Here is a 27,792-nt window from a genome sequence, read left to right as displayed (position 1 = left end):
GTAAGAAAAGAGATTCCACATTAAAATATCTTTTAAATAAACATTTGAATTTCCAACATCAACATTATTCTGTTAGTCTGAACATCATTGTACTAACAATTTTATATTTTCTATAATTATAAAATACATATTTTATGTATACTGAGCTGTGCTTGTTAAGTAGGGTCTATCAAAATAAGAATGGAATGACAAAATGTATAATGAGGAAATCGAAATTATTCACATACATAAAATTAATTCAAACACAAATCAAATTTAATGCTGCATGTGAATTATCATCAGCCCATTATATTTTTATTTTGTAATTACACAGTGAAACTAAAACTAACGAGTTTTAAGGTAATTAGACTGTAATTATTTTAAGGAATGATTTAATACCACTTTTTGAAAGCAGAAAAACCTTTTTATGTCCTTAAATATTTAATAATAAATATTATTTCTGTCATTTGTAGCTTCTCAGAAATCAAATAAAATGCTGCTCATTTGGATGATCTTAACATAGCTAAAATTTATTTAGTACATCTGAAATGAATTTACCAGTAAATGCTAGATTTAAACCACAACTGGGAGCCCTCAATATACAAAATATACAACGATCCATAAAAATGTCATTAAACTGTCTCAAAATGTCAGAACCCTTCTTTAAAACCAACGTCTTCCTCACTAGTTTGGGATATTGGCAAATTACTGCTGTGTCTGCATTCTTTTAGAGTTCCAGACTCCTTTATCTACTATCTTCTAGCTTTCCTTCTCTTCCAAAACAGATCTCATGTAAGATTAAAAAAAAAACACTTTTTCTTAAAGTAGAATGCTAAGAATATATTAATAAGAATATAATAATACATATCTCCAATATAATCCATTTAATTTATGCAAAGATAAACGTAATTCATTTTTTAAGAAGACCAAAGAAAGGCAACAACCTCACCAAAATGAGTCACTAATTTGCATTTCAGAAAACTTTAAAACACAACTTATAGTAGACACATATAAGTACCTACTGACCCTTCCATCAGTTACAAAAAATCATAAATTAGTACATACCTCTGCTTCCACTGCTAATTGGTATGCAATTTTTAGTTCTCCAAGCTGAAGAGCAAGTTCAAAGCGATGCTCAGGGTCTGTGGATACCGTAAGAGCTTGCTGCTTGAAGCCCTAAACAGATAAAATATGTGTGTTTATGTACAGAAAAACCTGTGTGTGTGTAGTCTACATATACAGTGCACACACGTGGCAAACAATCCATTGCTCTCTCAAACTAAATACGCTGCTGACATTGGAAGCCCCATTACTTAAATCAAACAAAGTAACAAATAAAAAATACTCTTCAATTAGAAGACAGAAAAATTAAGGAGGTGTTAAATTAACTGGTAAAAAACAGGGCAGACAAAATTCAGTCACACAACATCTACTGTTTTCTAAGCAGTGGAAGCTGACCAATGCTTGATAAACTCAAGTAAAACAACAACCACTAAAATTTAGAAATGTAAAAGTAAACAAATGCCAAAAAGAAAAGGATTTTGGAAAGTTGACTGAACAAGAGCCACTTCAAAAAGAGAAAGACAGGCACAGTGGTGTAAACCTAGCTGTCCGTAATCTCCTGAGCTGGGCCTCAGAGATCTAGTCCAGTGCCTCAGAGGAAAGGAAGTCGAATGTAAAACCTTCCAATTTTCTATCATCCGCAGGTCATTTAGCAAACATTTTGCTTTCAGGTCCTGATACTGATCTGGTGTCATTACCTATGACTTTACTGTTGGTCGCATGTCCAGTTTACTCATCAGCAAGTATTCCAGAGCACAGAAGTCTAAAACTGCCTTCCCATGCTCCAGTCATCAGCAAAAAGCTTTTAAACCAACTACCGTAATTACTATATTAGCTTCTCCCTCAAGACAAACAGGGCTGATGGGGTCTGCCCTATGGGCAAGTTCTTCAGCTCCAGGGATGTGGTATATAAGACAAAAAGCTCAGGCTGCAGAAGACTTCCTCAGACTGAGAGTGAATGCTCTGTTAGGGGGTGGTCAGGATGGAGAAGCTGGACAGCTGTCTGAGTTCTGTCTGGGTAGATATTCAGCATTGCTGTATCACTGTGTTTAAAATAACTTCCCAGACTATACAAGCTGCCCCTACCTCCATTCTCCCAGGAGTACAATGTAACAAGCCATTCTGAATATCTGCATTACTCCCTTTCTTCCCTAGCACTGATGTAGACAATATAAAATCCAAGAGTGGAGGATGGAAGATCTATAGAACTAGTCAGATATAGGTGAGGGCAAAGCAGATGAAATGAGGTGGGCTATATATACTTACTTTTGCTTTCCTGCAAATCCCCACTGAAATGACACTTAGGGGGTTCTTTTTTAAAAGCATAACTCCCAAGGACACACAGAAAGGCAGCAGAGACATTAGTAACAATTTTGGAAGCTCGAAAGCTGGTGGAGGAGTACAAACATTCAAGTTAAAACACTAGAGAAGACTAATCCCTAAATCAGGAGTGAAGACAGCATAGAAACAACCTGATTCACACCTCAGAATCCCCAGAGGTGTCTCGTGAAGGGTAGTGTTAAAACCAGCAAATAAACAAAACTGCCTGAAAGTCTATATAAGAAGCAGTTAGATACCCCAGGTCCCCACTCCTCTCCCTGCCCCGACCTCTCAACACACACAGAAGACAGGAATCTTGTTCTTTGGAGAGGGTAAACTAGAGGGTCTCCAGTCTGAGGGATCCCTGCTCACCCAGAAGGAGTGCTGAGTGGCAAAAGGAAAACAGGAGATTGTAAGAATGGATGTTGAGACTAAATATTTGAAAGACTAAATGCTGAGACACCAAGCCATACTCTGCTCAGCCCGCAGAAGGATGGTGATTGGGGAGCTTCTCTGTAAACTAAGCAGCCAAAGGGGTAAGACTTAAAAATACTAAAATGTCAATGAGGGCCATATGCCAGCCTGAACAGTGCCTGGTACAATATTAAGTGCTCATTAAATTCACTAATTAAATAAATGAAGAGTCATTAAATTCATTAGATGAAGATACTGACATTGATTGAGGCTCCCCAAACAAAAGGCCTAGCCACATCACATATTTTTAGTCCAGCCAATAAATTCACCCATAAACTCAGATCTTTTGACCTGCTTCTTAGACCTCCACTCTTAAATGAGTGCCCAAAGATCATGAGATACCTGAGGAAAATCTTTAAAAGGAAAGACAGAGATCAAAATGAACCAATAACAGCAATCTGAAGAAAGCATACAACATAAGGGGAAAAGAAAACAACAACAAAAACCATCATTCATACCCTTACAGAGGGTATGAAGATACTTTGATCCATAAACAAGATTTAGAAAGTCCAAGAATAACAAAATAAGAAAACCAGTGCAAGAGGTCCAACATCTGAATAACAGTTGCACAGAGAGAATACAGAAAACAAAGGAAGGAAATCAACAGAGAAATGATTCAAGAAAATCTCTCAAAAATGAAGGAATGAGTTTCCAATTAAGAGAGCTCATCTAATACCCAGAAGAATGAACAATAATTGACCCCTACACAAAGGCCCACCATCATGATAACATCACAGAACAACAGGGACAAGATCCAAAAAACTTCCAAAGAGAAAAAAACAGATCAGGTACCAAGAATCAGGCATATAAATGGCTTTAGACCTCAACAACTAGAAGCTAGAAGGCAGAAGGCAAAATAGAATTTTGTCTTCAAAATTCTGAGAGAAAATCATCTCCAACCTAGAATTCTATATCCAGTTAAATGGCCAAATATGTTTTAAGGTAGAACAATGGCACTTTCAGATAATCGAGGTCACAAAAAAATTTACCTGCTATTAATAAATAACCCTTTTCTCAGGAAACTACTGAAGGACATACCCCAGCAAAAGGAGGGAGTAAACCAGGAAAGAAGATAGGGAATATAGGAAACAACGGATCCAACTCAAGAGAGCCAAAGGGAAGCCCCAACACGATGGTGAGGGGATATCCATGATGAGGGCAGAAACCAGTTCAGCCTGAAGCAGACTGAACATACGGAAAGGAGATTTCAAGGAAATCTGGAGAACCATCGGAGTAGGGAGAATAACCCTAAGTACATAGAAAAATAAGCAAAGTTTAAAAAAAAGAAACAATTATTAACTCCAGGGAAAACAAACAACTGCAAGAGAAAGCTATTGCTATAATATATCACATGGCTCAGCTGTGAACAGTGTTTACACAGCCACAGTAATATAAACAATGAATACCAATTTAATCAAAATTTTGATGTAACTATATTGGGAGGTTAAGCAATAGGAAAGTGGCATTATGTGGTAGAAGCAGGGGGAGTGAAAGAAAGATAAATTCCTCATCTTGTATAGAGTGGAAAGTCCCAAGCAATGCCTAAAGCTGAGAAACAGCAATATAAGTATGTTAGACATGTGGAAATAAATGCCAACAGAGTCAGCTAAAAGAATTACAAGTGATTACCGCTAGGGAGTAGAAATGAGAGAGAGAAGGGAGGGCTCTTTTCTTCCTAAGCCTTGCAAAACGTTGTACTTTGTGCACATGTAACTTTGAATTTATACTAAAAATTGCTACATTAAGGAAAAGGCTTATCAGTAACGGTAAATTTTATGTATATTTTACAAAGAGAGAGAGAGAGAAGCCAGCTAGGATAGAGAAAAATGCAGCATAGAAATGAAAATACTGATAGAACGGAAAAGAAGTCTACAAAAAGGGAAGACTAATAATCACCTCCAACATTTAAAGGGGATGCGAAGGGCAATGAGAAAGGAGGAGTATAACAAGTGACTTAAATTTAAAGGAGAAACTGCATTGCCATAAGGAAATCAGTGGTAGTTAAGAAATAAAGTTCTTCAAATTCGTATTAACATTCTTTCAAATTGCTGGTTTTCAAAAACACACACAAAACAACCAACCAACCCCCACCCCCTTACCTGCTTTTCCAAAAAGTGAGCAACTCTGGTCCTCTGCTCTTTTGGAATGGTTGGAAGGACCTTATCAGCCATGCTGAAGTCTCTCCGCATGACAGCTGTCTGGTATTCCAGCACTGAAACCAGCAGGGAGTAGCTAACGATGTTGAGTTCCTTATCCCCCAGATAAAGCCTGTTGTCTTTAGGAATATAGCCCAGGAGATACATCGTCCTGTAAGAGAAACGGAAACTAATTTAGAACTAAGCCCAAATCAGTGCATACACACACTCTCTCTCTCTTGCAGTCACTCACTCTGCCTCTTGCTCAAAATCTTTCCATTTGATTGATGCAATTTTGGTTAGCAATTGCCACCTATTAAAACACTGAAAAATCAGGCCTATCATTGTTAAAAGCCAGCAATTGGTTTTGTTTATGTTTAAAAAGTATGCTTTTAAATTTAGGAGGCTAAAGACAAAAGCAAAACGATACTCAGCTACCTGTCCAAGTGGGCAATGGTGACTATTTCTCCTCCGACATAATAATTTAATCTGTTCACAGAACTTGTGTAAATGAAGCAGTCGCCTACCCACAGCCCTGTTTTCACAATTTCCTGAATCTCACCAAGAACCTGCAGGAAAAAAATAAAGTCTATTATTATCTTATTCAGCAATAGGAATCCTGTCAATGACAAAAAACTGAATATAATTAGGGGTGATACGTAGAATAAGAAATGCAGAGAAAGAATCCTATTTCAAGAAAGAAAATCTTTCCTTGGAATTTCTACTTTCTTCACTTAAGAACAGATTCCTGGATGAGTATCTGTACTGTAAAATCTCACTGTTGCGTCAAAGCTGTAATCTAAGAATGTGCTGATCTAAACTCCTAACATACATGAGACTGGCATAATAAGTATTTCAAAAAGTCTTCCAAGACACCTCCACAATGGATGATTTATCATTACATTTGAGAGTGCATTTTAAATAACTCTGGCTAAACTGTCTTAAGACCAAAACACCTTCTAATTTCCTTACTGAAAGATAATCAAAGTTAGTCTAAAGGTTTTCTAAAATCAAAGCACAAATTTCTTTTGAACAAATACTTTCAGATCCTGATCTCTGAGCCAAGATTTTAATTTTCATTTTACCGTAACTCCTTAAATGCTTATTAGTTTCCCCAAACCTATTTTATAGTAGTAACAGTGAGTGAAGCTCTGCTCTAAGAATATAAATCATTTAAAAACAAAGCTAAAGTTGTGCTGATGCAATTACTTCAAAGCCATCTTCAACGCCATCTTCAGTAACTCCCTCATGTGTTTCCTGTGCAGCCAAAACTTTTTCCGACAGATATTTAAGGATAAAAAATGACTCTTCAGTGGCAATACAGACTAGCTCTCCAGAGTCAGACCAGAAAATCTGCAACATGACAAAAACACAGATAAATGATTTTGGATTTCTGAGTGGGTATGACAAACGGCATACACTTTGTTTCCTACAAGATTTATCGTCCTACATTAAGATACTAAGTATACACTTAACAATTCTGTCATGTATATACACACATATTTGGGAGGGTGGACAGGGCACTACTGTTCTATTTATAGAAATGGAAGGACCTAAGGGAGGCAGCAAGGAGCGCTGGCAGTAAGTGCCAGGGGTGCTGAGATTCAGAGGAGCACTAGCCTATTCCCTATTGCCCTACAATAGTGTTTCTCACTCTTTCTTTTTTTCCCATATGACCCCCACCTCAAACCTTTTTTAGGCATTTTTTTCCCCATCACCTTCCCCTGAAGTTTTAATATCACAGATACTATATGTCTATACATATATTAATACATAAACATATACATACGGTACACAAACACATAATGTGTATAAACATATGTGCATCTATGCTTTATAGATAAAGAGTACAGTTTGTCATCAATTGGTTTCAGGAACCAATTTCTTCCCCCTAGGGGACGACGTCCCCCTGCTGAGAATGCATGCTCTAGAAGACAGAACCAGGACCCTGGGGAGGTGGATTTGTCTCCACAGATTATTTCCTGACAGTTAAAGCTGTCAAAGAAGCAGGCAGATCTAAAGGCTGAAAACTTTGTCACTGGAGAACGGCTACCTAAATTTTAAACAGCCATTATCAGGTAAAGTATGAAAAGGCTTTCTGAACTGAGTGGGAGACTTGCAGGCCCTTCCAGGTCAAGAACTCCCTGGCTACTTATCTTCAAAGCATTAAAGCCATTTAAAATATGAACAGCACTTGGCATTTGTATAACTTTCTATACTTTTCAAAAAGCCCAACATCTACTGCCTCACTCAAATACCACGACTCTCCTTTTCTAAGCAATCCTGAGGTACATGGCACTGTGTCCAGCACAATGGAACAGGGACAGCAGGGTACAAGGATGTTTCTTGGCCTCAGGGACTCAGAGCTTGTCACAAAGATGTACACTCCAAAAACAGCAATGGAGGGAGCTCACGTGTTTGGGCTGAATTTCAATTCTGCGTATGAGTTCTGTATTGTCCCAGTCATAGAAAGCTAAGCCATTTACAGATCTGACTCCCAGTAAGAAGCCTCCATAGATACCTAAAAAGAACAAAAAAAATTTTAGATCTTTAGATGTTTTTGAGCCATTATAAAGCTTCTAAAATTGTATCATATATAAACAGCACTCACTTTCAGCTCCAAAATCTGGTTTAAATGATTTTTTTTCCTTAAAGTTCTTAAATATCTTTACAACACTGTTGCTCTCTCTTATTGCATATCTGGGGGGGAAAAAAAAGGAAAGCAAATATAGCATATTATGTATATACTAAACTGCAATTCCACCAAATGTTACAAATATCTTCAAATACATTTGAGTAGTGAATTATGCAAAAATATAAAATAGTTGAAAATTCACTAATATATTTTTTCCTGAGAGATCAGTGAACTGCTTACAGTTGGACAAATAATGAATGGGTTTCACAAGGTCTCTTACACAAATTACTAGGGCTTACAAACTATTTTAGAAACTGAAAAGATCCAAATGTTCCTCAATAGGTAAATAACTAAACCAACTGTGGTCTGTTCATAAAATGGAATACTACTCTGCAAAAAAAGGAACCAATTACCCATCCATGCAACGACATGGATAAATCTCAAAAACATTATGCTGAGCAAAACAAGCCAGACGTAAGAGTGCATACCACACAACTCCACTGACATGAAACCCTAAAGAAGACAAATCTAATCTACTGGGGAGTAGGGGCTGGGTGCTGACTGTTAAGGGACACAAGGGGATTGTTTTTGAGATGATAGAAATGTTCTCTATATCTTGATTGTGCTGGTGGTTACAGATTATATCCATTTGTCCAAATTCACTGAAATATACACGTAAAACAGTGCATTTTATTTCGTATAAATTATACCTCAATAAAAGTAACTTAAAAAATAAAAACTTTTATTATAAGTGGCTCATTAGTCAGCCATGTTTGGCAACAACTTAATAAATCATATATACTCAGGCCTCTGCCTTGAAAAGGGGCTGTGGTTGGATACTCGGGAGTATATGAGGAAGTGATCTGACAAGTGCTTTGCTCAAGACGGGAAAGATGCTGAACAGGGTCTGGGCTGGATAAAGCTGAAAAGAGGAAACTATCAAAACGGAGGGAGAGGTATGTTGAGAGAGGTAAGGCGACTCATGAACCATAATTTTGCTTAAGATGGTAACAAAGTACCTTTTAGTATATGGAACTGTGCATGAATGAGTTTATTTAGGAAATTTATGAAAAGATCTTACCTCTCAGTGACCTTTTTGTTAAAAAATAAAAAGCATGCATCTTACTATGCAACACTGAGGCTTAAGTTACCCACTGCCGGCAGAAGAGGCAACACAAAATATGGGGAAAACAAAACGAAGAAAACTGTAAAGATGTAATTCAGTGTCTGAAAAAAACGTAAGCCCTGAAGTTTATTACATGCACCAAACAGGAATCAAAATGGAACCGGTCAGTGACTATAATAATTGAGATGTAAATTTTTCCTGTTTTTAATGAGACTATTTTATGAACATTTTGAATTCAGACAGAATTTGTTTTGTTAAGAATGGGACGTGAGTAAAGAAATACTTTTATTTGAATTATGCAGCTAAATGTGGTTTTTCCCCTTTTTCCACTTTATTTAGAGATGTATAAAATTTGAGGATGCTTAAAGTTTACACAAGGAATGAACAGACTTAATTAGGTATAAGTTCCTAAAAGGCATTCTGTAAGCCCATTACTGTTTTGAGGAAACAGGTTCCTCTGTGTTGTTCTGTTTCATTTTCAAATTAGGATCCCAAGTCCTTGATTTAGATTCTCAAGGAGGGTGATGATATATTTAAATAAAATTAAATGGATCCTAAGATTGTTAAAAAAAAAAAAAAAAAAAAAAGAGGTAACATTACAGAAAATGAGTTTTTTTTAAAACATCTTTATTGGAGTATAATTGCTTTACAATGTTGTGTTAGTTTCTGCTTTATAACAAAGTGAATCAGCTATATGCACACGTGTATCTCCCTATCCCCTCCCTCTTGCATCTCCCTCCCACCCTCCTTATCCCACCCCTTTAGGTGGTTGCAAAGCACCGAGATGATCTCCTTGTGCTATGCAGCTGCTTCCCACTAGTTAACTATTTTACATTTGGTAGTGTATATATGTCCATGACACTCTCTCACTTCGTCCCAGCTTACCCTTCCCCCTCCCCGTGTCCTCAAGTCCACTCTCAACATCTGCATCTTTATTCCTGTCCTGCCCCTAGGTTCGTCAGAACGTTTTTTTTTTTTTAAAGATTCCATATATATGTGTTAGCATACGGTATCTGTTTTTCTCTTTCTGACTTACTTCACTCTGTATGACAGACTCTAGGTCCATCCACTACAAATAACTCAATTTTGTTCATTTTTATGGCTGAGTAATATTCCATTGTATATATGTGCCACATCTTCTTTATCCATTCATCTGTTAATGGACACTTAGGTTGCTTCCATGTCCTGGCTATTGTAAACAGACCTGCAATGGCAGGGCAGGAATAAAGACGCAGACATAGAGAACTGACTTGAGGACACGGCGGGGAGGGGAAGCTGGGATGAAGTGAGTGAGTAGCACTGACATATATACACTACCAAATGTAAAATAGATAGCTAGTGGGAAGCTGCTGCATAGCACAGGGAGATCAGCTCAGTGCTTTGTGACCACCTAGAGGGGTGCGACAGGGAGGGTGGGAGGGAGGCTCAAGAGGGAGGGGATATGGAGATATATGTATACATATAGCTGATGCACTTTGTTGTACAGTAGAAACCAACACAACATTGTAAATCAGTTATATTCCAATAAAGATATTAAAAAAAAAAAAGATTCATTAAGGTTTTCATCAAGATTACATCAGAATCTAGCATCTCTCCCCAGTAGCTCAGAAAAGGGCAGCAGCAGCTCAGGATGCCAGGTCCTGGGGAGGGCCTGCCACGGTCTTGATTTGAGGGCCTACTTTGCCTTCAGCCCATAAGTACCAGGCCCTGCCATGGGCTCCACCAAGGAAATAGGTGCGGGTCCCTGGTTTAATGTGATTATTGTATCAGATTAAGTGAGCCAGCTCAATACTGAACACAGAAAAGGCAGAGGCAGCTCCGGCTGCATAGCTGCCCCTGACCAATCTTCCAATACAGCTCTGGTGAGAACTGTTCTTTAACATGGTGCAGCACAGCCTACACTGAGCCTTGCAAACCTCTTTAATACAGCTACACAAACACCCATTGGCAATCAGGGCAAGCTGGATATGACACAGCCAAAACTTACTCTGAAGAATCGTGGGCCCACGCAAACTCCTGGGCAGATCCAAAGCTCTTGTTTCTCAGTGCCATTGCTGTGTAGATGATATATTCGCCATCACCACACACCACAACAAACCTAGAAATTATAGAACCCAGGGAGGGAAGTACAGAGGACCAATGACATGTAAAAGTTAAGAAACAACGATTCATCTTTATGGTAAAATATTTCTAATAACAAACGTTATTTCAGTTGACTGTTACAAATGAACCTATTATCTTTTAAAGTTATATATTTCTCTGAATATGGAGCTAGACATAAATATTCCACCCAATAAATCAAAAGCAGATTATGAAGAGGGGGTTACAGCTGAAAATGTTACTGCAGTGGCCTCTCTTATAAACAAAGGGTCAGGAAGATGAGAGGGTGGAGGCACACAGGGAAAGATTCCCCTAATTCGACGAGCATCTGTTGAGCACCAAGATGCCTGGCAGTTTGCTCATTACATTTACACCATAGGAAGGCACTATCTTGTTGCAAGGCTATCTTCATTTTAAAGCTGATCATTCAAATGAATAAAGATATCTTACCCCAGTTTTTAATGACTGCTAAATTTATCAAAATAAACAGGATATTTTAACATTTAAATGTAAGAAAAAAAGAATGTTGCATAGTCAAAATTTTCTCAATAGACATATTGGCTGTTATTAGATGGCCAAAGGTGAAATGTAAAACTTAAGCAAGAAACGTTTTATGATATTAAGGGGAAAAAATGCAATGCGTTCTTAATCTTCATAAAATTTTATTACAAGTAATTATGGATACCATTTACTGAACTAGGCAGCGTACTTGGTTTATATGCTCTGTCTTTTTTAATACTCAGGACAGCATTATAAAATGCCCAGATCTATTGTAAAATAATTTTTAAAACTCACAGGTTTAAACTTATTGTACTAGAAACTCTCCTCTCACAAGATGTTCAGTGCTTTACAAATCTTAAGGGAGAAACAGAGCTGATGATTCAAGTTACAGAGAAGAAGCAGAATTATTAGCAGTCCCAAAATTTTTTCAAAAGACAAAGACCTCACAACTCTTCTTCTTAAGAGCAATGAGTCAGCAAATGTTTAGAGAGCACCCACTAAGTCTCAGGATAAGACATGATTCTAGGCCTTGAAGGAGCGTAAGGACATATACCAACACATTTGAAATAAAGAGTCAACACAAAACTATTCAACTGTTCAAAACTGCGTGGTGGGATAAGGCCAGGAAGGCAACTATGCTTCACCTTGCATGCCAACCCCATCAGCTGGCATGGCTGCCTGATGCTGTGTTGAGGATTGTGAGGCCATGGCAAAAGTTCAATGAGGAATGCCCACCAAAGGGCAGGGGTGGGATATGCTGTGGATATGCAAACATACACAGAAGCCCAGAGAGAGATTTTGGTGGTGGCTTACCGCCCATTAGGATTGTGCTGGATAGTCTGAGGGTATATTTCACAACTGCCCATATCCTTCACTGCCAGTGGCAATCTTTCTCCATCTTTAATTTCAGCATCTCCCATTGCTTTTAGGTTGGCCTGCTGGACTTCTGAATGTTTGGCCCAAATTATCTTTCCATTGGCATCCATGGACATGGCAGGTTCCTCCCGACCAAGCTGGAGGAACGACAAATGACTCTTAGCAATGAAAAGGAAAACAAAATAAAACCACGACAAAATAAACATTTTCTATTTTCATTTAATGGAGGGCTCCTTTCTTCCACTTTAAATCTCCGGTGCTTAATCTCTTGAGCTTAATGACAGAAGTGCCAGTTTAACAAAACTGGTGACTTGGAAGATAACTGCTTCCCCTATGTCCATCTATTCAGAGACAGTGTAATGACAGATTACCTTCACAATGATGCTCCCTTCATCATAGCCCAAAGCAACGTTGTTGGACCCTCGCAGGCTGGCCACACACCATACCCTCTCCATGCCGTAATTCAATGTGCTCTCAAGGCGATAGGTGCTTGAATGCCAAATACGCACGGTTCCTGAAAAGAACCATGTGAATATGCCCTTTTGATTTGAACATCCAAGAATGAACTGTCAGGTGAACCAGCCACATGGAAGTCTTTATATTCAAACAGAACACACTTCCTGGCAGCTTAATTTCTTGATCTATAGTCTGTGATTTTATAAAGCAACATTAATAAATAATAGAAAATTTATAAGAAACTATAACTAAGAAATGTGATCTTAAGTGTGAAATAATGACAGGATTCCTGGTACAGTGCCCACTATGTGCCAGATGCTTTCTATACGTGATTTCTTCACATCCTTTCACTGTAATCCTATGAGGCAGATATATCTATTCCCATTTCATAATGTACCCAAACCACACATCTATGAAGTGGCTGAGGCTGAATCTGACCCCGGGGTTTTAGACTCCAAAGCACAGGCTTTTTCAGCTTTTCTCTAGCACTTCTGGGTGTCCTCTTATTTAAGTAACAGAGTCAAAACACATTAGAATGATGCTGATAATAATGCCCCTTTACTCTTTTATAGCTTAAGTAGTCTACTCTAATAAAAATATCAAAATCCTTTGAAACTTCCAATGAAAATGCAGGGCACTAGCCAGCTTAAATATCCACTCAGTGATGATATTAAACACAGGAATAAATATTCATTTTCATTTCTAACTTACCATCTTCTGAACCTGTGATTATAATTGGCAGCTCAGGATGAAAACTGGCACAAGACACATTTTGGGCATGTCCCTCCAGTGTCTGTACACATGTTTTATTCTGTAATCAGTACACAGAAAACACTTTTATTAGTGGCAAACAATAACTCATCCTTAATTTTCCCAGTGCACAGATACATAATAAATAAGAGTGGTTATGACATCTAAACAGTATTCAATAGAGATTTTTGAAATAGAACCATCTTACCGTGTACACATTTTCTCTAATTATTTGATAGTACAGGCAAATGTAAACGTAACTATCACATTTAAAGAAGAAAACACAACACACCCCCATAAGATGTGGTCTTCATCTAAGTATCATTCCCTCAAATTCCTAAGATAATGTTTTTAATATTTTTATCCTGTATTTAAACACAAATTTGAGTATCTCAGTACAACTGGTTTCTAGGCCTCATTTTATTAACTGTTTATTGAAATTTTGATGTGAGAAACAAAAAAATAAAAATTTAACATACTCTGGAGATAAAAAGTGTAGTAACATACCTAGGTTTACAAGAGTCTTTGTGGCAAAATGATTGTACCGTGGTGATGTCCTGACATTTATTCATTTGTCTGCTGGTTTTCAAATATAAATGAAAGTCTGAGACCACAGTTTAGGTGCAAATTCTGATGCCTTAAGTTATTATGCTATAAACAGAGTTCAACAACCCAAGTTTTAACTGTCCTGGAAGAAACAGTAAGAAGCATATCTAACCTATGGCAAGGAAGTTATGAAAACACTGTACCTGATAGTCCCATATTTTCACAAGACGGTCATCTGCACCTGAAATGAGGTATGGTTTGTCGCCCCCACTGTAGTAATCAATGCAGTTCACGCCTTTTTCATGTCCCTCCAGAGTGAAGTTTGGTGACGAGGAGCCCAGCTGCCACACCTTCAGAGAGCAACAGCATCTGCCAGTCAACATGGGGCCTTGCTTCTCAGAAGGCCGCTCCACCACACCCCTGACAGGTCATATAAGTGCCAAGGTCGGGAGAGGCGCTCAAGGATGCTCATGTTTTCACCCACTTGTTTTTGTTTTTTCTCACTTTCCTTGAATTTCCAGGGGGCAGAATCACTATAGCATTCTCTGAAAAATGCCAATTTCCAGGCTTTATCCCTAGAGATTATGATTCAGTGGATCTACAATGAAGCCCAGGAATCTAGATTTTTTTAACAGACACCCCAGGTGTCTTGACTTTGAGAAACACTACTTTAAGGGCAGGAAGTGACTTCACGAGAGATTTAATATAAAGCTAATGAAACTGGACTTAGTAGGACGTATTAAAAGGAGAAAACTACTGCTTAGTCAAAAAATTAAAAGTATGGAAAAGTAGTCAAATATTACTACAGCACTGGTATTGAGCTTTACCTTTACAAATATTTATTTTGTATGTCTACTACATGGGAGGCCCTGTGGGGAGTATAAAGATGTGTAAACAAACTTTACTAGAGCCAAAGATAAGACAATTTTTGTCTTCAAGATATACCTAATTTAGTGAAGAAAGTTTAAAACTAATTTCAAAGTTTCAACCTATGTCAAAAGCAAGGACAATCCAGTGAAAGGAAAAAAAATAAAGTAAGCCAAAGTCTTAAGATATTCAACATATAGCATTTAATAATAAATTGTCAGACAAACAGCATATAACATTTTATAAAAGTTAAAGGAAAACTAATAAAAATGTTATATAGATGTAAGCCTATACATGCAAGCAAAAGTTTATGTAATGTATATTTTAAATCTATGCATATAGAAATATTTTAAATATTACAGTGGGAAAAGGAATGTATTTACACTCACTGCAACATGTATTAAGCATCTAGTATAGGCAAGGCACTGTGCTGCTTGCTAACGTGTGTCTGTTTGGGGGAGGGGGTAACACACAGTTCCTGCCCCAAACATCAACATTTCAGGGATAAAAATTTCCGGAGACACGTTCATTATTATTCAACGTGAAGGCCATAATAGAGGCAAAAAGCGATGGAAGGAACGGGATGAAAATGACTGGCTTTGTCTAGAGGTGAAATGAATGTCTGAAGAGAGCTTCTCAGAGTAAATAACTGTGCTAATAAGCCTTGAAAGATGAGTAATTCTCCAGAGGAAAAGAAATCAAAATGGCAGAATAAAGAATACTGCAGGCAGAAGGACCAGCTGAATTAGGTAAGGTTCTGTGAACATTCAGGGCTTCTCCAGAAAATGGTGAGTAGACCAGGGTTACTGGAGATATAACATTAGCTAAGGCTAGTCTTGGAAACCCTTGTATTCCACACCAAGGCATTTGGACTTTATCCTTAGACTGGGAACTGACAAGATGGAATCCATGTTTTAGAAAGATAACTGGAAGCAGTATGGAGAAATGAAGTAAGAGAAAGAATGGAGGCAGATGACATTTAAATATAAAACAGATTAATAATCGGCAGAAGTCAACAACAAATATACTAAAGGAGAGGAAACAGTGACCTAGAGAAGATACAGGCATTTTCTTATTCTGGGTGTGCAGAGCTTACACCATATTGCTTCCACATGGAAAAACACTCCTTCATTAAGAGCACTGAGCTGCCACACTGTTCTTCTCAACAGAATATGCCCTTCTGGATCAAAAGGAGAAGTCCTATTTTGCTTCAAAATGAGCTTTTGAGAGAAACTTCTCAGACAGGAATAACTTTCTGGGCAGCCAGTAGTAAAATACCTGACACAACTATATTTCACCAACAATCATAACTGACACCAACAGTGGACATCCTACCTTGATAGTCCTGTCCAAAGAAGCGCTGGCAAACTGATTGTTATCTTTGGGGTTGATCACAATCTGCATAACATAATGGGTGTGTCCTTCAAACACTTGTGAGCAAGACCATTTTTTATCCCAGTCCCAGAGTTTAATAAGCATGTCATCTAGACCAAAAGAAAGTCTCCAGTTAGTTGCAATTTCTATTTCTTTCATTCAGAACTAAGGTGCAGTCTCTGTGCCTTTTAAGGCAGCAAACCTAACACAAATCATATATTCCATGACTTAAAGAAACAGAATAGGAATTGAACAGATTTTTCAAAATGCTTATTTATTCTAAGAATAAATTTAACTCTCTAAAGAGTGGAGATAAAAGAGAGAGATTACTAATAGCAAATATACAAATTTCATGGAAAAATATTTAAGACAGACTCAATGGGCTTTACAGAATGATGAAAGAGGAACAAGTTTGATTAGAGTCTAAGTATGAATGAATAATGATGGCAATGACTATTTCAGAAATAAGCATTTCTCTTTTAATACAAGATTGGTTAAAAAAAAGTTTTGACTTACTTCTCAATCTCTAAATTAAAAATGTTTCAAAGAGCTATTACCAGTTCAGTGCAACTGGTTTTAAATGCCTTCCAAAAGCTCCACTGTTTTATACATAATACCAAGGAGCAAACTAGTCTGACTATAAAGATAAAATTGACTAGGGTATATGGCAATCTGCCAAAAACTCACTCAATCAGCATGTAAATTAGCTTTCTGTTCAGTAGACGTTTCAGCATCTAGACCTTCAGGTCTTCCCTGAAGGGAACTGGAGCAACTGCTATACAAATCCTAAGTAGAGCTGATATTCATTAAAATACAAAAGTAAGCAGCACTGATAGAACGTTAATGGATTTAAATCGTTTAAAGGCTGCTTGGAATTAGAACTCTGCTTGTAACAGCAGTAAAAGAATTGCATGTCTCACTGAATGAAAATGAATTACTCAAAGAGACGCACATGACCAAAAGGGGTCATCTCTTACCGCTGCTAGTTAGAATGAAAGGCTGGGTTGGATGAACAGCAATACAGCGAATGTAGTCTGAATGAGCTTCAAACATATGAACTCTCTCCAGAGTGTTGTAGTTGAACACTCTAATCTGCATGTCATCCTAGAAATGGAAAGTTTAACACCATCGTTACTGTTATGAAGTAAATTGCACAAAAAAGTATATTATAGGCTCAGGGTATGAAGCCCAGGTTCCAAAACAAGGCACTAATTAACAAAACAAAGCAAGAGTCAAAGCTCTGCGACTCGCTGCCAAAGCAGCCACTGACAGGTTCAGAGATGGGTTAGAAGCGCAAGGAATTACTTACCGCCCCCGTCACAGCCCAATTCTTCCTTGCAACAAACTTGGCAGCTCGAACAGGAAGATCACATACTTCAAATGTTTTCACCAGTGTCTTAAAAAATTCACAAGAATGTACACTTTGAGTCATGAGATAACTGAAAAATCTATCCTGTTATATTTAAAACATCCGATTTTTTAGATCACTACTAATCACAAAATGTTCTCAGGCTAAAATATAAAAGTGCAACAGTCAAATGAAAAAAATAGACCAAAGATCTTTTCTTTAACAGATTCAAAGTACAAATACTTATAAATGATAAAAGAAAGCAAATGTCAACAAGATGAAGTTCCCCATCCTCTGTGCTCCAGCCCTTTCCTACTTCTCTAGCTTCATCCTTGGCTACTCCCAGTGCCTTACCTTTGCTCATGTTCCCTCTGCCTGAAAACCCACCCAGAGGACCTTATACTCCACTTTCACAACATAGCACCTTCATAATTACGTGTTTAATGTCAATCTTTCCTGCTAAGCCCCCTGAGGGCAGGAATCTTGTTCACCACTGTATACCTAGAGCCTAGAACAGCGGCTGAAAAACAATGAATGTGTAATAAGTATTTGTTGAATGAATTAGCCCCTAGTTTTCTTCTTTTAAAAATTAAACCCATAAACTCATAAAATAAACTTATAAACAAGATATAATTCTTTTGTACACTTCAGCAATATGCTTCCATACAGATGCCGTTTCCTTTTAGTGAAGTACGAGCACACAGTGATTTAGATGTCCCTTAAAGCTGCTCAGAATAGAATTATATACACAGGATAAAGGTGGAAAACTAGGAGACCCTGCTAGAAAGAGCAGAGATGAATGCATCTCTTTGTCCTCCCACTTTGATGCCTTGTTCTTTAAAATTCTGCAAATCAAACTATCACTTTTCAATCTCTCTCTCTGTACGAGAGAATAATGAAAAGACCATATTCTGATTGATTAACCATGTGCACCAAATTTAAAAATAGGGACTGGTTCATAAGAACTGTTGAGCCCACTCTGGCTTCCTGAGCAAGACTTCAAAGATTCTTCAGTCAAAGGCTGAATAAGTGGGGACATAAGCTCCAACCTGCACAACCACTACCAGCGGACAGTGATACAGACACTGCAAACAGGTAGAACATGCAACCTATAAGATGACAGACAAATCCACGAAAGCTCGTGAGGAGCCAACAAACTCAGGGATCTGCTGAGCAATAAAAAATAAAGCAGCTACAGAACTAACAGTCATGTTTCAGGTCCACGTTAAGTGCTGTGGCTGATACAAATGACCTAAGGGATGGTCTTCCCATTCCATAAGCTAAACAAGCTAAACAGGAGGAAACGCTACACACTCAACATGTAAACCACCAGCGAAATGTAAGAAAATAAAGAAACACTTGTATGGTGCCTTATAGGTCTCGTACACAATTTTATCAATTTGATTTAATCCTTCTGACAATCCTGCGAAGTAAAGAAGGCAACATATCATCTTCATTTAGGTAAGTAAACCGAGCCTCAACATGGTTCAAAGGCTTGCCCACATCATTTAATTAGCAGGGAAACTATGCAGCAGTTCCCCACTAGCTATCTATTTTACATTTGGTAGCATATATATGTCCATGCTACTCACTCACTTCGTCCAGCTTACCCTTCCCCCTCCCCGTGTCCTTAATCCATTCTCCATATCTGTGTCTTTATTCCTGCCCTGCCACTAGGTTCACCAGTACCAATTTTTTAGCTTCCATATATATGCGTTAGCATACGGTATTTGTTTTTCTCTTTCTGACTTACTTCACTCTATAGACAGACTCTAGGTCCATCCACCTCACTACAAATAACTCAGTTTCATTCCTTTTCATGACTGAGAAATATTCCATTGTATATATAACATACTGATTTTTTAACTGCTGCACCCATCACCTCAAAGAGTATAATATCTCCTTATTTGAAATTCAAGTACATTTGAATTTACTTCCAAAAACCATTTTGGCTCTTTCAAGAATTTTGCTCTCAATACACGAGTGGCAAGTAACTTCTGTTGGTGATAAAAAGAGGAGGAAAAGCAGGGAGAACCAAAAACAGGTCAACCATTCAACAAAAACTTACTGAGTATCTACTATGAGCCTGTCTGCCAGGTACCCACTTGGAATAACAATGGGAATTAACACTAGGATAATCCCTGTCCTCAGAGAACCTCCATTTTTGAAGGAAAGAAGGAAATTAAACAAAAAATTACCAATGAGATTAATTATGAAAGGGGAAGTAGATGGCCCTGCAGAAGGGCACAGAAGGGTACAAAAAGAAAAACGAAGCAAAGTAGATGACCCAGATAAAGCAGAGTTATGTTACAGTAAAGCCTGGAGAACGATAAGGGAAGTACACCAGGGCTTTAGAGCACAACTATAGTGAAATGACAGAGCTGAGAAATGGTTAAATGAAGCTGACAGAGGGGACTCCAGGGAGCATTGGGAAGCACGGTGTGGGTGGAGCAGGTACCAGTATATCTGCTAAGCATAAAATCTGAAAGGTTTTAAACACATGGAGAGAGTAGATCCTCCCCCCCACCCCACCCACACAAAAGCAGTTAACAAGCATACTCTCCGCATCAAGGCAAAAGGAATTCACAAGATAAAGATCTGAAGTCACAGGACAGAAATTCTGAATTAGTGATATACTGTTAAAAGGAAAGTTTATTATTCACTAGTTCAACAAATAATTAATGAGCACTTACTGTGTGTCAGGTAATGTCATAGGCACTGGGATACAGCAGAGAACAAAGTGTTAATGTGAATAAAATGTCACTGGTGGGACTTGGCTGAGTGTGTAGTCCTTACTGTTTCATTAGAGTGATATAAGCTGTAAGGGTGTTTTTAGGTTTACTCCTGAACTTGGTTCCCCAAGGCCTATTTTTGCCATCTTAAGTCCCTCAAATGTGAATTTTATCAGGATTTTAAGAACTTAATCTTGGATGTTGGGGATAATTACTGTATAAATAGACTCAAAACTGTATGGTATGTTCTGTACTTTAAAAGAAAAAGATTAAGGATGGCCAACAAAGACCGGAAAAGGTAAGACAAACTAAGCTGACCTATTATTTACTCAGATGAAAGCATTTAAGGCAGATAATCTGTAAAAGGCACATTCTCATATGTAATGAAAAGCTGACTACAAATCTCTCTCTGATATAATCTATAATTTGTACGGCTGACTGAAAGTTACCTGCATCATGCATTACAGTGAGCACTTGGGGAAAATTTAATAAAAGTAAAAATCTCATTGTTAAGATTGTTAGAATACTCACTGAATGGAAAATTAAGTACCATTAAATACTTTCATCTAGAGCAAGTGATCTTATATTGGTGTCAGTTTCCTTAATTTCAAAGTAGAGCTAATACTACCTATCTCAGAACTTAACACTTAAATATTGGATATAATGAGCCCAGAACAGTTTCTCCCACAAGCTCTACCCTCATAAATGTTAGTTTATCTTTATTAAAAATACTCTGTACCAATTTATTTAAGAAAGCAGTACGCATATACTACTGAACTCTGTTATATTTCTTCTCTTTCATTATAAACAGATTAAGATAGTATTTCTAATAAAGTCTTTAAAAATTCCTACCTGTGTTTCATGATTCCAAACGCACACACTACCATTGTAAAGACTCGCCAACATCCACGGCTCCGTAGGATGCAAATCCACACTCTTAACTCGATCAGATCGAGCAGTTAGCTTTCTCTTGATATCGAGTCGCAGAGGCTAAGGACAAACATAAAAAACAAACAAACATTAAATTGCTATGCCAAATAAAACATGCTTGAGATCTTAACTAAAAACAGTGCATTAACATGCTACAAAACAATTCAGTTTTTACTTTGCTAAATTACAGACACAGTTTGAAGTCTAAAGCACCTACTTATTCACTCATATATGCAAAAAATATGAGTATTTAAAAATTTTTAATTTGTAGCAGCACTTGTCAAACTTTTTGGTCTTAGGACACCTTTACAGTCTTAATTTTTGATGACACTAAAAAGCTTCTTTTTAGGTAGATTATATTTATTAATATTTACCATGTTAAAAAATAAAACTGAGACGTTAAAATATTTGTGTATTATTTCATTTTCAAAAATGAACTAAACCCATTACATGTTAATGTAAGTAAGATATTGTTATGAAAACTAACTATAGTTTCAAAAGAAATTTAGTGAGAAGAGTAGCAATGTTTCACATTTTTGCAAAACTCTTTAAATTCTGACTTAATAGAAGACAGTTGTTTTCCCATATCTGCTTCGGCCGTCAATATGTTGTGATATATTGTTTTGGTTGATGTATATGAAAAAAAACACAAAAAACAAAACACAAAAACCTGGCTCACAGATATTGAGAACAGACTGGTACTTCCCAGAGGTGGAGTGTGGAAGGGGGAGAAATGGGTGAAGGGGGTCAAAGGGTACAAATTTCCAGTTATAAAGTAGTAGGTCATGGAGATGTAATGTACAGCACAGTAATTAATAATGCAGTGTTGCATATTTGACAGTTGCTAAGAGAGTAGATCTTAAACGTTTTCATTGCAAGAAAAAACACATTTTTGTAACTATGTATGGTGACAGGTGTTTAGACTTATTGTGGTGATTGTTTCACAATATACACAAACATCAAATCATTATATTGGACACCTAAAACTAATATAATGTCATATGTCAATTATACCTCAATTATTTTTTTAAAAAATTGAGTTCTTCAGAGAAAAGTATTAGATTTATTTTGGCAATAATATTAGTAAATGCTAGGCAATGTAATGTGGGATCAATAGGGGTTATATCCATGTCCATGAAGGGCTTTGGAGCCAAATGGGAATGTTCATAATATTTTAATGTATTTAAGTTACAAGAACCAAATGGAAATTACAATTTTAAACCGAAGCTAAAATACTCTCTTGAGTCATAAAATACTAATAGTTTAAAACAGCCTTTTTTAACCTGGATTCCTCATCTAAACCACAGAAAGAAAATGATCTGAATAACTACTTTCTCAATTATCCCAAGGATACCTTTCTAGGAGAAAAGTTAATTCATTATATACAATGATGGCTTAGGGCAGTAGTCTTAATTCTCTCTTGGAAGCAGATCTGAGGAAGACTGATTTAAAATGTTTCTCCTTCAACAGGTTTTACACACAACCTAAAAGTTTATTTGGCAAGTTGAGTTATCATCAAATTTTTATTTTTGCAATCTTCCGTGATGATCATGAATGGGACAGAAATTTAACGTTACTTTTCTACACAAATGAAGACTGCTAGATAATTTCCGCAGAGATAATTTCCTGAGAAAAAGCAAACACCTCACAAGGCTTTTATTCATCGTTTTGGATCTCTATCAAATCTGGGTCACTGACTGCTTCGAACCTTGTTCTGACTTCTATACAGGCCTCCCTCACTTTTGGCAACAACTTATACCTCTTACTTCCCTTTAAAAGATCCGAGTTCTCTTGCTCTTCTCTACAATAGCCACAAAAATGTTTCCACTGTCTTACCTTCTTCTCCATCTCAAACTTGCTACTTTCAAACCATCATCTTCACATACCTTGCTGAAGCAGGACCTCTTACTTCACCCATTTCTGAATTTTGTCCCATTAATTATCATCACAAATGTTAATTCTTTTTTTCTGGTCTCTTCAGAGTCAGCAAACATGATGTGTCTATTACATGCCAGGAACCACGGTGGAGGCTTTTTCCTCTAGTAAATGAGGAAACTGTACACTTATAAACTCTGTATATTTTACCATTAAAACTGTTTTAAATGCTTGATTACTGAGTAAAAGTGATGCTTCAGGAAGGTGGTCCAGGGGACTGAGCAACCCCAGTATAACTCTACGTACCCCCAATGCACAATCTCAGTTTAAAAAGCACGGCCAAGAGCTCCTGCTGTATTTCTCCCAAGATTTTAGTGCCTACTTTGAATGAGACATTGTACTAGGCACTGTGGAATACCAAAATGAGTAAGGTACTCATACTGCAGCCTTAACTCTAAATGTCTCCTTATATCTCCCAAAAGCTGGATGCATTTAGGACTCAGCTTAAATGCTACTGCCACTACTATGATCTTTCAGATTACCCTACCAGAAGTATCCTTTCCTACGGGATCCTACAGGTTTTAATTTTAACATTTAACATTTGTGCACATGTCTGTTTTTGCTTTCTAGAGTAGATGCTCCTTAAGGGCAGGGTCACTGCTTATTCATGTGTTTATCTCCACAGCATCTTATATATTCGGGTATAGGGGTTTAAGTACAGACAGTATAATCGAGGTCTAAAGAATGATGACGGACTCAAACTTCAGTTCCACTACTCATTTCAAACGTACAACAGTGGGTAAGTTTACTTAACTTTTCTCAGGTTTGAGAAATGTAAAACCATTGACTATTATCTACCGTTAGTATAATGGGAATTAAATTCAGTGTTAAACAGTTAGTACAGTGCCTGGCCTATTGTAACCACTCCATAAGCATTTATAACTCACTCTCCCAGCTGTTGTGAGAATTAGGAGGCAAATGTTTAGCAAAATCCATGGCACATAGTAAACACTCTACGGTAAATGAGTGAAAAAATAAATTCACATTTTGTAGTTATATAAAAGATTTTAAATGTGTTAAAGAATGAAATATGTAATTATAAAAATACTCTTAAACATTGCAAAAGAAAACTAAATTAGGCAGATGCAAGGGCTGTTTCCAAAAATGTCCAGTGCTGAAAGCACAGCACACCCCAGAGCAGGTCGTTGGTAATACGAGGTGGCATAATTAAGTGACTTGAGTACTGTTCAGAGGCTCTTAACCTGGGGACCCAAGAAAGTTCATGGATGAGGATTGGGGGGGGGGCGGTATCTGTGAGTGAACCCACTAAAATTTTATGCAATGCTGTGTTTCTCTATGCATTTTTCTGGAAGTATCCATAATGTTCACAAGTTTCCCCGGGGAATCAACGTCTGTTGTAGTTAAAACTCTGCAGCAATGAGCCTTAAACGAACTTGATTTTAAGTTTTTATTTATTTTTTTCCTTTAACTGCAAGGTGAGGAACTTGGACTTATTAATCCCTACGGTCTTCAAGCTCCAAAATCCTTGAACCTGTGCTTCCTAACAAGTGAAAAAAAGCAGGAAAATGTTTAAATACAAAATATTGAATTTCTTACATCTTTTTGGAAAGAAATTTTCACACTATCGTACTGTTTTTCTTATTATAACTCTTTTTGTGCAGAAGTATTTTAGAGCATATTTGGGGGTGATAATAAAAAATGCTGTCCTGACTGTCATCCTTATCAGCCGCTATATTTGCAAATGCAGAAAAGCACGCCAACCAGTTTTATAAACAACTCCCCAACTCTTCGTTTCTCCCTAGAAACTTAAGCTGGGGTCCCAAAGCATCTGAAATTCCACTCTTGACTCTCTATGCGTTTTATTTACTTTTTGGGGGGGAGGGGGGCTTGCCTGTTTAAGTTCGTAGTTTGCGGTCAGCACATACTATACCAGAACAAGCCCAACATGAGTGCAAAATCAGCTGTCGCCGTTTTAAAGGCACAATGAGGCAGTTTCATCAAAACCTTCTACGGAGTTCAACGTTTTCGGTCTCTTCTATTTCCCTACACCAAGGATCCCGCTGCAGACCACAGGACCTCCGGCAAACGCCGTAAGCACCGGAGGAGTCAGGGACCCCTCAATTCCAGGGGCTGCCTCCTCAAACCACCCACCGCCTCCTCCCTCCCAGAGTTCAAACTGGACCAGGACCCGCAAGGCCTGAGGCGGCGGCCGCAGCGGGAGCCCAGGCCGCTGCTGACTACTGTCCTCAGGCCAGGAGCCCCAGGAATTGGCCTTGGCCGCAGGGGCCCGACTCCCTCCTGCAGGGCCTGGACCTACCATGGCTCCGTTGGTCCGAGCCCGGGCGCCTTCACTCGCTGCAGACGAAGCTGTCCGGGAGAGACCCACCGACCCGCTGACCGGCCGACTGCTTGACGTGGAACTTCCGGGAGGAGTTCTCGCGATAGAACTCGAGGCCAGGGCCCGAGCGCCTGCGCAAACGCGGCGCAGGGCTGACGTTTCCCAAGCCCCGCCCCAATTTCCAAGGCAACAAGGCCTCCTAAACGGCCTCGAGCCCACCTGGCGCTGCTGGGGCAGGGGGTGTGTGGCCTCCACTACCCGCTGCAGTGTCCTGGGGCTGCTGATCGTGTACGAGAATCAGAAAACCGCGAGTTAAATGAGATGAGAAAAAGCGAAATGCTTCATCCGAATGCTAACGTCCGGAGAAACTCCCCTATAGTGGAGTTGTGTCGCAGGGGCTGAGAAGCGCTGTGAGGCTTCCTCTGATTCTGGCTCTGAGGAGAGGGCGGGGAAGAGAAGGGAAGGCGAAGCTAGGCTCTAAGCCCACTGTACCCTGGTGGGCCTGAGAACGAGGCCCAGAGAGTCCTCTGCGGGGCCTGCTCGGGGCCCTAATTGAGGCTGGAAAGATGTAGGCCGGTTTCTGGGCTGAGCTTCAGGCATCGGTGGTCGGAGGGCTGCCAAAAGCCGTCAGCTCTGGAGCTCGCCAGGAGATGGGAGTATCCGACCCTGCAGGATCTCCTTCTATTGAGCGTCGACCGCGTTGTTCATTCATTTATAACTATTTATTGATCTTCGGCTGTGTGCCAGAATACTTTCCTCTCAAATCTTCACATCGAATCTGAATTATCTCCATTTTACTGATGAAGAAACTAAGGCTCAAAGAAGTTAAGGGTCCCCGCCAAGGCCACACAGTAAATGGTAGAGTCAGGATTTGATACCAGACTGATAAGTCCTCCAAGTCCTGTGCTCTTTCTAATACACCAAAGTATATCTTCATTAAGGTAGTTGAACTCTAGAGTAAGGACCTGAGCCATAGCGGTTGCAAAGTAAAGTGCTAGAGCTTTTGCCTACCCGCACCCTCTTCCCGCCTTTTTTTTTCTTTTATTTTTTAATTTTGTTTATTTTTGGCTGCGTTGGATCTTCGTTGCTGCACCCTGGCTTTCTCTAGTTGCGGCGAGCGGGGGCTACTCTTTGTTGCGGTGCACGGGCTTCTCACTGTGGCGGCTTCTCTTGTTGCGGAGCACAGGCTCTAGGCACGCGGGCTTCAGTAGTTGTGGCTTACGGGCTCTAGAGTGCAGGCTCAGTAGTTGTGGTTTACAGGCTTAGTTGCTCTGCGGCATGTGGGATCTTCCTGGACCAGGGCTCGAACCCGTGTCCTATTGGCAGGCGGATCCTTAACCACTGCGCCATCAGGGAAATCCCTTCCCACTTTTTAAAATACATTTATTTATTTTAAAATTTTATTTTATTTTTTAAACACCGTGGGCCAAGTAACACTTGCCCTTTTGCTACATATAAACGTGTACCTCAGGCCTGAGAGTAGCCTTGGGGACTTTTTAGACCTCTAGATTATCAGAAAGGAAAAAAAAAAAAAAAAGAAGTGTGTGTGTATGTGTGTGTGTGTGTGGAAAGTAATATTCAGAGGGAGACATATGGACTCTGCATCAGGTAATTTGCCTTTAGCAGGAGGTTTGTTGCCAGTGTGACCTCTTTGTGGGTCTTAGTTTTCCTCATCTTAAAAAAAAAATCTTTGTACACCGCTAGGCACCCAAGATGCTGAGCCCCGAAGTTTCACACTCACTTTGACTATATATTTTCTCATTTTTTTCCATGGCAGTTAACCAACATTAAGTTCTGGAGTTGTGCATTATAAATTCATTCTTCTTTCAGACATTACATAATGAATTTGTACTGTATCCAAAGCACTATACCAGGTGCTGCCTGAAGATTATACCTATAAAAATTTAGTCTTGGATTTGGGTTGAAAGAAATTTCACTTTAAAGAAATAAGATTCTCAAATATGAACTAATACATAAAATAACATTCAATATATGTGTGTATATTCCTGTGTGTTCAACTGTGGGTTTAAAATAAAATCTTTTGTTTACTCTTCAGTTTAGAGAAGACTAGAAAGTAGAAAAATAACTCTGGGAAAGAAAAGAAATATGGACAAGCTTAGCAAATTGGGAAAGGGTTTCCCAAGAGTTTGAGTGCAATTGATCAACAGATCTTAAAGTCTTACCTGGTCAGTTTCTAGGATGACTGTTTCAACCCTGCCTTTTTGCTGCTGCTGGGAGAATTCCAAGTGGAAGTTCAGCCAGCAGTGTCTCTGTCAGTACTCTACATACACCCTTCCCTCCCTATTCTATTCCCACCCTTTCATGAGAAGTTGAGGAAGTGAAAATA

The 27,792-nt window shown here is 38.5% G+C and overlaps 1 protein-coding gene across 1 annotated transcript in view; it reads right to left on the bottom strand.

The window, feature by feature from the left end:
• The window catches only part of COPB2 (COPI coat complex subunit beta 2), a 28,630-nt gene extending 3,064 nt beyond the window's left edge, over nt 1-25,566 (bottom strand). Inside the window, exons 1-16 of the mRNA XM_082392370.1 lie at nt 25,425-25,566; nt 21,134-21,271; nt 17,511-17,597; nt 17,179-17,305; nt 16,163-16,311; nt 14,164-14,310; nt 13,376-13,475; nt 12,580-12,722; nt 12,146-12,345; nt 10,719-10,829; nt 7,582-7,670; nt 7,385-7,491; nt 6,180-6,323; nt 5,409-5,539; nt 4,935-5,142; nt 1,045-1,155 (exon numbers count right to left, since the gene is read on the bottom strand). Coding sequence (XP_082248496.1) covers nt 1,045-1,155; nt 4,935-5,142; nt 5,409-5,539; nt 6,180-6,323; nt 7,385-7,491; nt 7,582-7,670; nt 10,719-10,829; nt 12,146-12,345; nt 12,580-12,722; nt 13,376-13,475; nt 14,164-14,310; nt 16,163-16,311; nt 17,179-17,305; nt 17,511-17,597; nt 21,134-21,271; nt 25,425-25,427 — 1,995 coding nt within the window. The 5' untranslated portion in view covers nt 25,428-25,566. The remainder of the gene's footprint in view (nt 1-1,044; nt 1,156-4,934; nt 5,143-5,408; nt 5,540-6,179; nt 6,324-7,384; nt 7,492-7,581; nt 7,671-10,718; nt 10,830-12,145; nt 12,346-12,579; nt 12,723-13,375; nt 13,476-14,163; nt 14,311-16,162; nt 16,312-17,178; nt 17,306-17,510; nt 17,598-21,133; nt 21,272-25,424) is intronic.
• Nucleotides 25,567-27,792: the final 2,226 nt, after the last annotated feature.

This window comes from Balaenoptera borealis (assembly GCF_965194805.1).
Source record: "Balaenoptera borealis genome assembly, chromosome: 5".
In the NCBI taxonomy this organism is placed as follows: domain Eukaryota; kingdom Metazoa; phylum Chordata; class Mammalia; order Artiodactyla; family Balaenopteridae; genus Balaenoptera; species Balaenoptera borealis.
The sequence above is the reverse complement of the archived record's forward strand: the minus strand, read 5'-3'. Positions and strand labels throughout refer to the sequence as shown.